Source organism: Antedon mediterranea, chromosome 3 (assembly GCF_964355755.1).
Source record: "Antedon mediterranea chromosome 3, ecAntMedi1.1, whole genome shotgun sequence".
NCBI lineage: Eukaryota > Metazoa > Echinodermata > Crinoidea > Comatulida > Antedonidae > Antedon > Antedon mediterranea.
The window spans coordinates 28,993,599-29,007,620 of NC_092672.1; the positions used below are offsets into that span (position 1 = coordinate 28,993,599).

A 14,022-nucleotide genomic window follows, 5' to 3' on the forward strand; every position below is an offset into this window, starting at 1 on the left:
CTTTCTATAAATAGAATTTATTAATCAAACTTTCTATAAATAGAATTTATTAATCAAACTTTCTATAAATAGAATTTATTATTCAAACTTTCTATAAATAGAATTTATTAATCAAACTTTCTATAAATAGAATTTAAGCTTTTTTGATCAAACTTTCTATAAATAGATTCTATTAATCAAACTTTCTATAAATAGAATGCTTTTTTGATCAAACTTTCTATATATAGATTTTATTATATAAACTTTCTATAAATAGAATGTAAGCGTGTTTAATCAAACTTTCTATAAAAAATATAGAATTTAAGTTTGATCATAAATATTAATTTTAACTTGTTTGGTCAAACTTTCTATAAATAGAATAATTTAAGCTTGTTTATAGTCAAACTTTCTATAAATAGAATGTATTAATCAAAATTTCTATTAATAGAATTTAAGTTGGTTTTTTTTTATAAAACTTTAAATAAATGTTCATGTTGGGGGTTTATTTCGATCAAAAAGTCTCCAATGGCAAACTTCAGTGGTGTTAGGAATTGGGGAAGCCTCGCTTCATGTTTTGTGTCGGAATCATTAATAATGATTTCCATCAAGGGGGAGGTGGGCTGGCTTTGTTGTCTTACCCAAGCCTATCTCAAGTTTACTATGGAAAGTAATGAATAAAGTTCAGATGACAAATGGACGTCACAATACTTATGTTGAATGTTCCACCAATGATGAACAGAAGAAATTCATGTCTAGCGCCCTCTATTATTTTTCGAAAAACATTAAATGATAATGTTCGTACTTATTTTTTGTCGTGTCTTTTTTAGCCCATTTTGTAAACTCAATGAACTAAATATTATAGCACCGCAAATAAAGTTTTATGCGTACTTTTCAATTGTTATCGTTTACCGTAACCATAGAGATAACGGTGCGAGAATATGAATCCGAATAGTCAGCTAACAACAAAGTCCGAGCAACAACAAAGCGGAACGCAACTTACTGCTTTGATCAAACACTGATCCCCAGTAAAGCGTGGTTCCCACTAGCGACGCAACGCAAGGACGTAACGCAAAGCAAGTGAATTGACCAATCACAAGCAATGGCTTATTCGCTTGTGATTGCTAACTTCGCTTGTCATTGGTTAAAACGCTTGCGTTGCGTTTACGTCCTTGCGTTACGTTCTAGTGGGAACCAAACTTAAAGCTTGGTTCCCAATTGCGACGCAACCTACGCAGCGTAAGAAAATCAATGCCCTTACAATAAAGCGTGGTTCCCACTAGAACGCAACGCAACAACGTATTGACGCAAAGTGCTGTATTGCGTAATCACAAGTGGGAACCGATGACGCAACAATGCTGCAAAAATCGCAGGTTTGATTTGACGCAGGCTGGGGAAAACACAATAATTATTGCAAGAACATTTCCTTACGTTGCGTAGTATCTAGTGGGAACCACGCTTTAGCTTCCCAGGTCCTCTTGCTTGCGTTCCGTTTACGACGCCCCAGAATTTGTCGTATTCGAATGGGAACTTTCGTTGTGCTCAACACTAACGTCATTCGAAATTCGAATATAAACGTTGACAACGCAAGCTTTTTCGTTAAGAACAATCTCAACGCTCAAAATATTCCGTTATGATAAGTAGGCCAACTCAAGGGAAAAACTGTACTCAAAGGTAAAAGTCCCACTCGAATGCATACGACAATTGCGTCGCGTCATACCAAGCTTAATTTAGTGTTGTAACAGTGATCTTCTAACGATTATTATTTGTTATTTAACTGCGTTTATATATATAAATCATTTTCACTCTCGTACATTTAATTAACTTTGGTTACACATTTTTTTCATATTTCTCTAACAAAACGATGTTGGTGGTCATAAAAAAAAAACTCTTCCTCCCAGCATTGTATCTATGGCAACAACGCGACAATATTATTGCAACCATGACTATGGTCACGCACTTCCGTTGTCCGGCCACATAAACATGTGCGCGCTTTCGCGTTTCTTTTGGAGAATCGACATGGGCGCGAACTTCAAAAATTAAACGTGAAACAGCGTACACGTGGTGTGCAGATGGCCAACTAGACTTCAACGCTATTTTCATAAAACTTGTTTATAAATCATCTCTTCATTTTATGATAGTCAATACACACATATTGCGATTTTTATGCATAGGTCCTATTTATCTAATCAATAAGGCATTGCCTATGCTTTATAATTATAAGTTACAGTAGGCATATGATAAAAATGCAGAGGCTGTATCTTTAAATACGAATGAGACAGTTCATTGGATGCGTAGGCCTACATTTTTCTCTTTAAATTTGAAATGTGTCCAAGCCTAGAATAATGTTGGCCCATATGACGAATTAATATTCATAATTAAAACAGGCCTATTCATACTTTTAGGAGCTACGTACAGATATAATAAAAGACATGCCTATACAAAATATTGTATTTTAGCCTATATTAGGCCTACATAAGGCTATTTATTTATTTTTTTATATTTTCATAGAAAATGAAAATCATGAAACTATATAGGCCTATAGACCTAATGCGCCGTTCACAAGCGTTAACTAATATAAATTCATATTTAAAAAGATATTATTAAAGTTATGTCTTTGTACCATATCTGCCTTTACTTATTAATATTACTAAGTTCCTGCTTTATGGTTCATTTTGCAAGTAGTCAATTGTTATTATGGGATGTCGTGTTTTGTGTTGAGTTAATGCGACCGTCATCATTTCCGGGCGTATGAACATTACACAACATAAAAATGTTACACTAATTAGCAGAAATTTCACTGAAAAACAGACTGTATATATATTTTTTTATTTTCTTGTAAGTCCCTAAAACAAATATTGAGCCTTGGTATAAAAATGTAAGGCATCTCCTATATAAAATTGTATATTTTCAATTTATAAGAAATTTAAAGTTTGTTTATGTTTTGCTAATTAAACAATTGTTGAGTACTAGATAATTCGATGTTTTATATAATTATTCCTATTGCAATTGACATTAATAAGAATTTACAGTTTATATATTTTTTTCACCAATTTAGTTAATCGTCACAAAGGGAGGCTTCATTAGTTACTATTATGGGATACTTTTAGACAATATTATGGGATATCCCCATGCTAATTACGTCACACTGCGCATGGTCAGTTGGTATTTTTCCACCCTTTTGTCGTGGGGGGTGAGCTTTACACCGCGCCATCTTCATTTTTCTACGGCTGGGAGTAATTGCCGTGTGTAAATTATTGTTAATTTATTTACTTGACGGTGTTAAAATATATCAGAGCCTGTACTGATATATTTATAAAATGTCTGGGTCAGGCCAGAGTGGCGATGAAGGTGAAAATTTGCCGATTGAAAGTGTGGAAGGGCAAGAAGAAGAGACGGAAGAACTGGATGGCGACGGCGGAGGTGAGGATCAGGATCAGGAAGAAGAGGTTGAAGCCGAAGCAGGTTTGGACGAAACCAATGAAGACGTAGACACCACTGTCGACCCAGATCCAGAACCAGATACAACAATTGGAGAACCAAATGGTAAATCATTCTATTTTAATGTAGGCCTAGCTAGCGAGACTTTTCTTTTTTTAACATGTGTGCTGCGAATAGAAACGCCGGGCATGTGTATTGGAATAGTCGAGTCCAGCATCGATCTGTTGATCGAAATTGATTTTTAAGTTCGCGAACCGGCGATCATTATTAACATCAACAAAACATTCAATTGTTTCTAAATGTAATATTGTTATTTTAAATGTGATTTAACACTTTTAATTTTAAAGAAATATAAGCATTTGATTGTTTTCCGTGAATTTACCTCGTCGAAAATGAAAACGACCGAGAGTATGGTTCACTAACCGCTGCTGGTTTTGTTTGGCTAGGCTGCATGAACAATAGATAAGATTTCTGTTAGCCTAGCCAAGCCATCTGCTCTCCCTTTTAAAGTAGGCCTAATAATGCATTTTTAATATAATATAGACCTAGGCCTAGATCCTAGGCTATTATACAATAAAAAAAAAAAATACATGTTTATGCTTGTTAATGCCAATGTTAATGTTATGCGCGATTTGAACGATTTGCGCAATTTGAAATTGCGCAAAAAAAATCCTTGCGCAATTTGAATTGAAACATGTGTTTCAAATTGCGCAAGCAACGTATTAAATTGCGCAAGTAATCTGCAAATTGCGCAAGGTTTTTCGACAGATTGTGAAATCATGTACACCCATATTTTTATAGTAATTTCTAAGAATGATTCAAATTTAAAGATAAATATCGCATTTTCTTATTTTAGTAGTGCAAATATTGTTATAAGTTAGCATACCGTCGAAGAACCGACGAAGGAAAACGAAGCGGTGGTGTTCCACCAGGCGGGCGCGGCGCGGGCGGCCGGCTATACTACTCTAGCCTAGCTAGGGTCTGGACTACTGATACTGACTAGGTTACATGGCCTAGCTTAAACTAATATTAAAAACTTAAAAAGTGAGTATTAAACATTATCTTCATTGAAATGGTCTTATTTATATAATAAAATACTAAATTTTAAACTCCTCTGCCTAGGCCTAGCCTATAGCCATGTATGGGAAAATTTACAGTTCGTTTTCAAATTGCGCAAAGGTGTCATATTGCGCAAGAACTATCTTGCGCAATTTACAAATTGTGCAGCGCAATTTAAAATTGCGCAAAGATTTTCTTGCGCAATTTGAAATTGCGCAAGTTGATTGCGCAATTTGAAATTGCGCAAAAAAATCCTTGCGCAATTTCAAATTGCGCAAATAATTCTTGCGCAATTTAAAATTGCGCAAGGATTTTTTTGCGCAATTTTAAATTGCGCAAATCGTTCAAATCGCGCATAACATTAATAATAAATATGTAAAAAGTTGGGCGCTAGTTCCGTTTCGCACCTGTCGTTTATTTCGACTCAAAATTGGTTAAGTAACTTTATCGTGAGTACCACACCTTAGAATGAGGCCTCAAAAATACTTTTACGAAGGAGATCACACAAAAAGTAAAAAACAAATCCTTTAAATTGATGAATTTACAGACGTCTTTCTCGAACATCGGTTCGTGAATTTCGCATACTCCATGTTCAATGTTGTTGTTTTTATGGAGCGCCAACAGAGCAATCATAATAGAGGGCTAAAAACTCAGTAAATTGCGTATATTTAATGCATTTATTGGTGAAAATTACGTTCAATTTTATCATATTTTGTCAATGTCAATGCAACAAAAATATTACTGTTGATACTGTACATGGTTTTTGCAGGAACTTTTAGGAATGAAAATCGACAAATTCATCATCATATTACATGTACTGTAGGGGTATATCTGATCTAAATAATATTCCTGTTAGTCTTAGTCTTACTCTTAGGCCTAGCTAGGGGTGGTTGCTATTTGAAAACAGCAAATTATTAGCAGTAAAATGTTACAGCATTTTATTGACAAAATATATTAAAATTAAACGTGTATTTCAATAAAAAATGCATTAAAAGAAGACGCATTCCACTGAGATTTTAACCATCTATTGTTGTTGCTCTTTTGGCGCTCCATAGAAACGAAAATATTGAACTTCGAGTATGCTAAATTCGTGAACGGTATGCGCGAGAAACATGTCTGTAAAATCATCAATTTAAGGTTTTATTTGTTACTTTTTATGTGATTCTTCTTCATAAAAGTACTTATAAGGCCCAATTTTAAGGTGTAGTATTCACAATAAGCTGCTTAACAATTTGGAGTCAAAAAGAAGTCGAAATAAAAACAGGTGCGAAACGGAACTAGCGCCAAAAGTTGAAAGTTATTTTAGTTTTTACTGCATAAATATTTTGTCAAACATTATTATTTTCTTTATTCATTGATTCTAAATAAATTATTTTGCCACAGTTGATGGAGATACACCCCCTAAAAAGAAGAAGCGAAAGAATAAAAAGAAGGAGAAAAAAGAAGGAAAAGCAGGAAAGAAGAGAAAACGTGATGCGGGAGATGTATGTTTAATTTAACAAATTAAATTTCATTCTTAATCATATTTAGGCCTAGTTCATAGTGCATTTGGTTTTTTCAAAACACCACAAATGTACTACCGTAAATCTTCTAATTGTAGCCCTGGGTTATTATTCTTTGATTGTTTTTTAGGGTGCGTTACTATTTAAAGTGGGGTTACTATTAGAGTAGTGGGTTACTATTACTAATTTTAAATTAAGCACCTGAAAATAGTAACCCACCTCCAACTTTTCCGGTCAGCAACTCATAGTAAAATAATAAAACAATTTGGTTTATTTATTTTTATTTTATTATCTCGTTATTTTCAAAGTATGGTTGCATCATAATTATTTGTGACTCTAGTAGGCCTAGTGGGTTACTATTATATATTGACTTATAAGGTGGGTTGCTTTTAGAAGAGTGTTACTATTAGAGTGTGGGTACTATTAGAATATTTATGGTAATTAATTGGCTACACAACATAATTTGCATTTTGCCACCAACACCAACAACTAATACTGTCCAGTTTAGGCCTATATGTTACGCAGTAGTATATATTATTGTGTGGGTCCTTTACATAGATCATCTTTAAGTTTTATCTTGGCATTTTACAAATTAAAAACCATTGACTAGATCATGGAATGGGCACTATTTAAGAGTGGTCCTCAATAATATTGTGACATGTGTACTCCAGTTAAAAGTATTCCAAACGGCATAAAACATTCTGGCGAACCTAATTCGCTCAATGAAACCCGAGTCCCCAAAAGTACAATTTAATGTTTATTGGTTTATTGTATATTTTTTATTTGTATACTAAATTGTTGTAATATTTAACCACCTTTAACTTTTGGAAACCCACCTCTATATTTCTCTGCATACTGTGTGAGAACATCCACCTTCAAAGTCAGGCATAACACTTCAACCAGGCCTGCTTTAACCTAGCCTATGGGTACCTGAATGTACCTGCTTCAACCCAGCCTAATTTCAACATGGGTACTTGTGATCTCCTAAACTTTCGGGTTACACTTTATTATGTGTAACATGATATACTTAATATTATACTTAAATTATTTTCTGTTTTTAGGATGACGATGATGAACTTGATCTTGATGCCATCATACAAGAGGAAGTTGCTGCCGCAGCTGCTGCTGCTGGCAATGTTCCTCCTGCTATAGCTGGCGCCAAACCCAAGAAGAAAAGAAAGGACTCTTTACCCAAGGTATAGTTGCTATCTAGGATTATTAATATTAGTAAAAAACTATATATCTACTTACTGTAACCCAGTGGTTTAATTGTAAAAAAAAAGAAGCAATCCTTGAATAATTAGCATTTTTATAATTGTAAGTGTTAATTAAAAAGTGACAGTCTTGCGTAGACACTTTCATCATAATAACATGAATGTGATTTAATGATATGACAACCCCAGTGGGTGATAACCTCCAGACTAATGATCGCGAGTTAGAATCCAACACTCTTCACAAAACATGTTTGCCTTTCTCTAAGGCGTCATCTACAAATTATTTCAGACCACAGAGACGCGTCTGAAAACTTGCAACCCATCAGATGCGTCTGTCCAATGCTGAACCTCATTAACGATCTATTATGAATATTCATGAGCTACCCAATCACGGCGAAGACGCGTCTGTGTGATTAAAACCCGTCTTCGCTGTTTAGTAGGTAAAACAATAGAAAACGCGTCTGAGTGATTAAAACCCGTCTGTATTGCTTGTATGGTGAAACAAAATTGGTATCATTTCACAGAACCAACAAATCTGAGACTAGGGCTAGGTTATCCAAATTTTGACGGACATCGCCGATGAGACGACATCGGGCCTGTGGACCTCAGCTCATGCAGAGAGAAAGAAAGTCTAGGCTAGCCTAGTTTCGGCGGCCTACACTAGGCCTAGGCCTATAAATTATTTAACGCTCCTACCTTGGGTTAGTGAATTATAAAAACAACGACACCTAGGCCTAGGCTAGGATATGAAAAATAAATATATATTCAATATTAAGATAAAACATGTGAGCAGTTTAGAGCTAGAGAGAGAGAGTATTATGTTTCATGTCATGTGACACAAAATCCAGGTACACGATCTTAATTACTGTTTTATCGTCGTCAGACGGCAGCCGCCAGAGTATCGCGTTTCATGCCATGTGACCAAAAAAACTAGGTCTGTATTTATTACGGTCTTCTGTCGGCAGTCTTTTTGAGCGACCGACTGAAAACGTTCTGATACTATATTTAGAATGAATTGTTTACGATCTTTTTTTCTCGGCATCGTTCTGGATGGACTGGACGTTCGCTATAATATGTTTATTAGTTGGCCTGTTCGTTGAGGTTCACCTGTGTTGGATCACGTGTCTCTACGTTTACATCGTGGGAAATTTATATTTATATTCGCCGTTGAGTAGGTAAACACGCATGAAGGAAACGATTACGATTAAAAAATATTATATATTTACAACTTGGTCCTCCGCCAGTTAAATTTAACACATTAATTTCACAACTTCTTACTTCACTAAGAACATCGTAGGGTTGTTTATTTAGGTTACGAACTCCCTACAAAGTTCAGAACGTAGCTCATTGAAAGTTGTTTATTGAGGTTACGAAGCCAAACAATGGAACCTACGAAGCCAACAATGTAGCCTACGAAGCTACTTCGTAGGTAAAGTTGCAGTATTTTCTTTCTGTACTGTAGGTCAATAGTTTGAGTAATTCCATGTTCCAAAAGTTAACTTTAACGTTTTTGCATGTGGTAAATTCACTCTTTAGCACAAGAAAAATAAAATCGCAAAAATAAAAGGTCGCGAATAAATAGAAACGAAAATTTGCGCTTTACAGTATACTCTGTCGGCGGTAAAAGGGTATACCTGTACTGATTTGTTTGTCTTACTGCCGGTTGTAAATAATAATTTAATATCACGCTCTCAATGAATTCACTTGTATGTAGCGCGTTTAACACCAGTACACAGTATAACAATGTGCAGTCAGCCGTATATAGGGGCGTCTGGACACTGATTTGTGGTCTGAAATAATTTGTAGATGACGCCTAACCAGGTGTACAAATGGGTACCTGACAAAACACAACTGCGCCGGTTCTGCGACATTAGGGCAGTATGTTTCCATACATGGTTGATCCAAAAATGACTGGGGTAATAATGTGAAGCGCTTAGAAACTGTGTGCGCTAAGTACTATCAAGGTATTATTATACATGTCCACTATACTGTGATACTTAATGTTAGTTATTTCATCCATAAGGAACCTAAAGAACAAAAGAGCTCTCTGCAACTTATGCACGAGTTTGGCTATGAAGAGTTTGAAATGGAATACGAGGATGAAGACTACGAGAAGATGACCACGTACAAACAGTATTGCATCGGTATTAGACCCCTCATTCAAGAAAAGTGCCCGAAGATCTCGCCGGGCAAGATGATTACCTTGCTTGCTGCCCTCTGGAGGGAGTTCTCACTGATTAATCCTTTTAAAGATGAAGGTTAGTGTCTAGAAACACATTATCATGGTTTAACATGAAATAGGGGAAAGCAATTTCAACCTACGCTCATGCATTTGGAAATTAATAAAAGGTGATTTGAGTTGTCAATTGGAGGGTAAAACATTACGTCCTTAGCAAACTGTCCTTCAATAAACAAACGTTCATTCGCCTAGGCTCTGGACAATGATCTGTTAACCACAACATTGCTGTTTCCAGGCAACGCAATGTAGAGATCAATTTGTGACTTGTCTATTGATGATTCTTTGCGTCACTTGAGTATATTTCCGTTAGTGTAGCTCAGAGACTACTAGTTGGAAGTAGCTATCATCTTAAAATGTTCATACATAATCACTAATGGCGTCTATAGAAAATACACACGCTATCTAATCTAAATTTATGCATACACTTCAAACGATTGTAATGTGCCTGATTAACAGTTGTTATTGAATTTATAGTAAAGAAGAAAAAGAAGACGAAAAAGGTTGCCCCTCTACGAATAAAACTTGGAGGTAGAAAACGAAAGGCATCCACTGTAAGTACATACCAAGAAACATTTCCAATAAAGTTTGAATGTACAGTACTGTACTGGAAATCTGGAAGTAAAACACACCCAGTATTTTTAGGGAAGAATGATTTTGCTGTCTGAATTAAAAAAAAATGTTTTATAATGTGTTTACAATATTACATGAATAATATGTGCTTGGATAGTATTATTTTTCTCCATTCTCATTCCGTTCTTTTTATTCTTCTTTCACTTTCTTCAGTAATTTTGTTCTGTCTTTTTAACTAGCTAGCATGTCTCCATTTACCCAACTAAGTGCATGACCTTTGACCTAAGTGTTATCATCTGATGTTAATATTTTGAACAGTTTCTTATGAATAATTTCATTTAGTTTAGTTTGAAGCCTAATAAACAAACACAAAATGTAAGGAAATGAGGAACGAAATGGTATCAAAGTAGGCTTGTAGTACTACCTCTTCATATAGATTTGTTTACTAACATAAGTGTGCTATGATGCTTTGTACAGCATGGGTTAATGACCCTTGACCTGTTCTTTAAAAAGATGTACACGCTAATTACCATGAATTCTCTATTTTGCTACCTGACCAAGATGATGTTAGTAAATGTAAAATTGAGTATAGGTAGAATATGAACTGTACGCGATAATTTAACTAGTTAAAGATTCCCTTAGTGTCGGTTTTCTGACAAATGCGAAAAAAATGCCAATTCTCTGATCACGTTGCAGAGCGACAGTGGCAGTAATTTTAGCGAAAGTGAACTGCTGGAAGAAGAGGCGCCCTCGACCTCAGATACAGCGGCTAAAACGACGGTTCGTCGTCCTAAGCCCCGCAAACCACAGAAGAAACGTAAAAAGAAAACGGCCGGTTTTCCTGGCGAAGATGGCTATGAGGTACTATTTTTGTTGCTTGATGATGAAAATAAAAGTACTTTTAATATTTATTTTTGCATGAAAGATTATTATCATTCATTAATTTTTAATTTTTGCCTAATATTATTTACCTCCTAGCAAGCATGGCTGCACGTTATATTTCAAAATACTGCCATTTATCGTAAATAATACGTTCATATAAAATATCATTGGGATTTAATATTGATTCTTATAGGGTACTTTGTAGTTATATTCCTATATACCGTATAGACAGGTTTGATTGTGAGATCATTTCACAAGGGATTTCCATGCTTATATTATCTGGTGTGTCCTTGAGCCAGACTTGTATTGATTTTGCAACCAGATTTCTAAACCAGTTTAACAACTAGTTGTTTGCGGTTGCAAGAGTGATACAAGCTGAGCTTCATGGAATCAAATTCAATATTGTAGTGTAAGCATTTAATAACGCTGTGTTATTAATATCTGGTAGACTGACCATCAGGATTACTGTGAAGTCTGCCAACAAGGTGGAGAGATCATATTGTGCGATACCTGTCCCAGAGCCTACCATCTGGTGTGCCTTGATCCCGAGATGGAGACTGCTCCTGAAGGCAAGTGGAGCTGCCCTCACTGTGTAAGTTTTGAAAAAACTTATTTGAAACGCAAAAATATTAAATTTGTTGGATTTAACCATTTTATAAGTGAACACATTCATTTTTCAGGGTTTTTTTCTACAGAAGTGATTAAAATGTCTGATTTTAGTAATCTTTATTTTTTCATGTTTTTGAGGACAATATATCTTTAAGGGTCCCGAATTTGTCCCTTTATGATTTTAGTAAGTGTATAATGCTCTTTTGAAGACATTCCTTTGAATTGCAAGATTATAGAAAAATTTCCATTGTTTAAAAGTTATTGGGAATTAAGAAGTACTTTCCTTTTGATTCCTGCAGGAAGGAGAAGGAATCCAAGCGGAAGAGGAGCCAGATGAACACATGGAATTCTGCCGTGTTTGCCATGATGGCGGCGAGTTGCTGTGCTGTGATCAGTGTCCATTGTCATATCATATCTTCTGTCTGAATCCGCCGCTGAAGCAAATACCAGATGGGGAGTGGCTATGTCCACGATGTTCGGTAAAAAGTCCCCTTTTTTTATTAAATATCTTAGTCATTAGAACTGTAATGAATATTAAGAAACAAGCAATTAAGAATACTTATAAAGTTAAAACTTACAGAAATTATCTTCTACTACCATTTTGTATTCTCCTTGAACGTTAACATTGTATTGTATTTCAGTAAGAACAACCACTACAATTTGTACTTATAATGCCTTTCATTTTCAGTGAGGAGAAAAATGGCAAAAGGCTTCCTACTTTCTAGGAGTTTAGAGGTGGTTAAGTTGTCAGGTAGTCTATATTATTTTGACAACTCTGTAACAGTGCTGATTTTGCCATTTTTCCCCTGTTTTATCGTATAAATAAATATATAACAATCACATGTACTTAACCACCGGTACTGTTTATATTTAGCCTGATGGTTTTTACTTTTTGCCTTCTGATTCACATGTGTACTTAAGTGTGAGGTTAAGTGTGAACAATCACTACTGTACTTCCTAATGCTTTGTCTTCTTTCACAGTGTGAACCTCCGAAGGGCAGAGTACAGAAGATACTGACATGGCGTTGGACGACCCCTCCAGTCAACATGGACCCTCTGGATCCAGAGTGTGGCAGTCCAACCAAGAAAGAACCCGGTGTGAAACCAACGCGAGAGTTCTTCTGCAAGTTCCACAGCATGTCATACTGGCACTGTGACTGGGTGTCTGAATTACAGGTATAGTTACTTTACATGCATTAATTTACAAAAATATAGAGTTGTTCCTACTTGATTATAAACAATTTAGGGCTACTGTAGGTAAAGCTCTGCCTACAATATCAAACTAGTTTGGCAAAAAAAGTGGGATGTGGCCAAATATGGTAGTGATATGCCCACATTTTTGTCACATAAAGTTTGACAGTGTAGACAGAGCTTTAAAATATACCGGGTGCAGGCTACACTTAATTTTATCTTTAATTCTATCATATTTTTTTCTGTCAATAGCTTGAAGTTTTTCACACCATCATGCATCGTAACTACATCCGCAAAACAGACATGGAAGAACCACCTCCGCTAGAAGATGGGGAGAGCTACGGTGGAGCGAATGACCCTAAGAAGCAAGAGGCACCAAAACCAGATGATGATGTTGGAGATCCAGATCATCTGGATCTTGAGAAACGTTTCTATCGCTACGGCATTTCACCAGATTGGCTTCAGATCCAGAGGATCATCAACATGAAGACGGATCGTTCTGGTTGCAACTGGTACTTCATCAAATGGAGAATGCTGCCATACGACCAGTGTGCTTGGGAACTGGAGGATGCGGTGCGCAAAATGCCAGATGGACAGAAACAAATAGATTATTTCTTTAATTTGAAGTAAGTAACTCCACTGAGGTTTGTTGATGGCCTTTACCAAGTGCACTGGAGTACAGAATATGCTGACATATCGTTGGTCAACTCCTAGTCAATATGGACCCTCTAGATCATGAGGGTGGCAGTTTACTTTATCAATGGTCTTTACAAAAAAATGTGATTGTAACCTCTAAAGGGCAGAGTACTGCATATACTGACGTCGTTAGAAAACTCATCCAGTCAATATTGACCATCTAGATCCAGAGTGTGGCAGTTCACTTTATCATGAGATTTGTCGATGGCCTCTACCAAAAATTGTGATTTTGGTCCATTTTCCTGTCTACTAATTATTTAAGCGATAAAACATCAAAAATGGCCGCAAAAGGAGACTTTGTTATACTTTTTTGTTCTCATTTTTTATAGGGATCAAATTGAATCTAAAGATGGAAAGAAGAAGAAAGATAAAAAGAAGAAAAAAGATGGTGGTGTGAAAGATGACAAAGATAAGAAAAAGGAGAAGAAAGAAAAAGAAAAGTTGGAGCCTGTTGATGTAATTATTAAAATTAATTTGCTTTTTATTTTTTTAAAGTGCAATCCAATTAGATCCTACTAAATTAAACAATTATTTTTGTCCATAAAATAAAAATGAGATATAAATTTATATTAAACTTTGGAAAGATAATTTTTTATTCTATAATACTATATTAGTGTCAAAGGTCACACAATGGTATGAGCAG

At 35.4% G+C, this 14,022-nt stretch overlaps 1 protein-coding gene across 7 annotated transcripts in view; it reads left to right on the forward strand.

Annotated features, from left to right (window-relative positions):
* Positions 1 to 3,168: 3,168 nt before the first annotated feature.
* LOC140045157 (chromodomain-helicase-DNA-binding protein 4-like) overlaps positions 3,169 to 14,022 on the forward strand; it is a 31,467-nt gene continuing 20,613 nt past the window's right edge. For 6 of the 7 annotated variants that reach the window (XM_072089931.1, XM_072089929.1, XM_072089932.1 and 3 more), the window contains exons 1-11: positions 3,169 to 3,522; positions 5,860 to 5,960; positions 7,040 to 7,174; positions 9,216 to 9,450; positions 9,906 to 9,982; positions 10,698 to 10,862; positions 11,332 to 11,475; positions 11,792 to 11,971; positions 12,474 to 12,668; positions 12,936 to 13,309; positions 13,709 to 13,835. In XM_072089931.1, coding sequence (XP_071946032.1) covers positions 3,297 to 3,522; positions 5,860 to 5,960; positions 7,040 to 7,174; positions 9,216 to 9,450; positions 9,906 to 9,982; positions 10,698 to 10,862; positions 11,332 to 11,475; positions 11,792 to 11,971; positions 12,474 to 12,668; positions 12,936 to 13,309; positions 13,709 to 13,835 — 1,959 coding nt within the window. In that variant the 5' untranslated portion in view covers positions 3,169 to 3,296. The remainder of the gene's footprint in view (positions 3,523 to 5,859; positions 5,961 to 7,039; positions 7,175 to 9,215; positions 9,451 to 9,905; positions 9,983 to 10,697; positions 10,863 to 11,331; positions 11,476 to 11,791; positions 11,972 to 12,473; positions 12,669 to 12,935; positions 13,310 to 13,708; positions 13,836 to 14,022) is intronic. The other variant, XM_072089930.1, reaches the window with a different exon arrangement.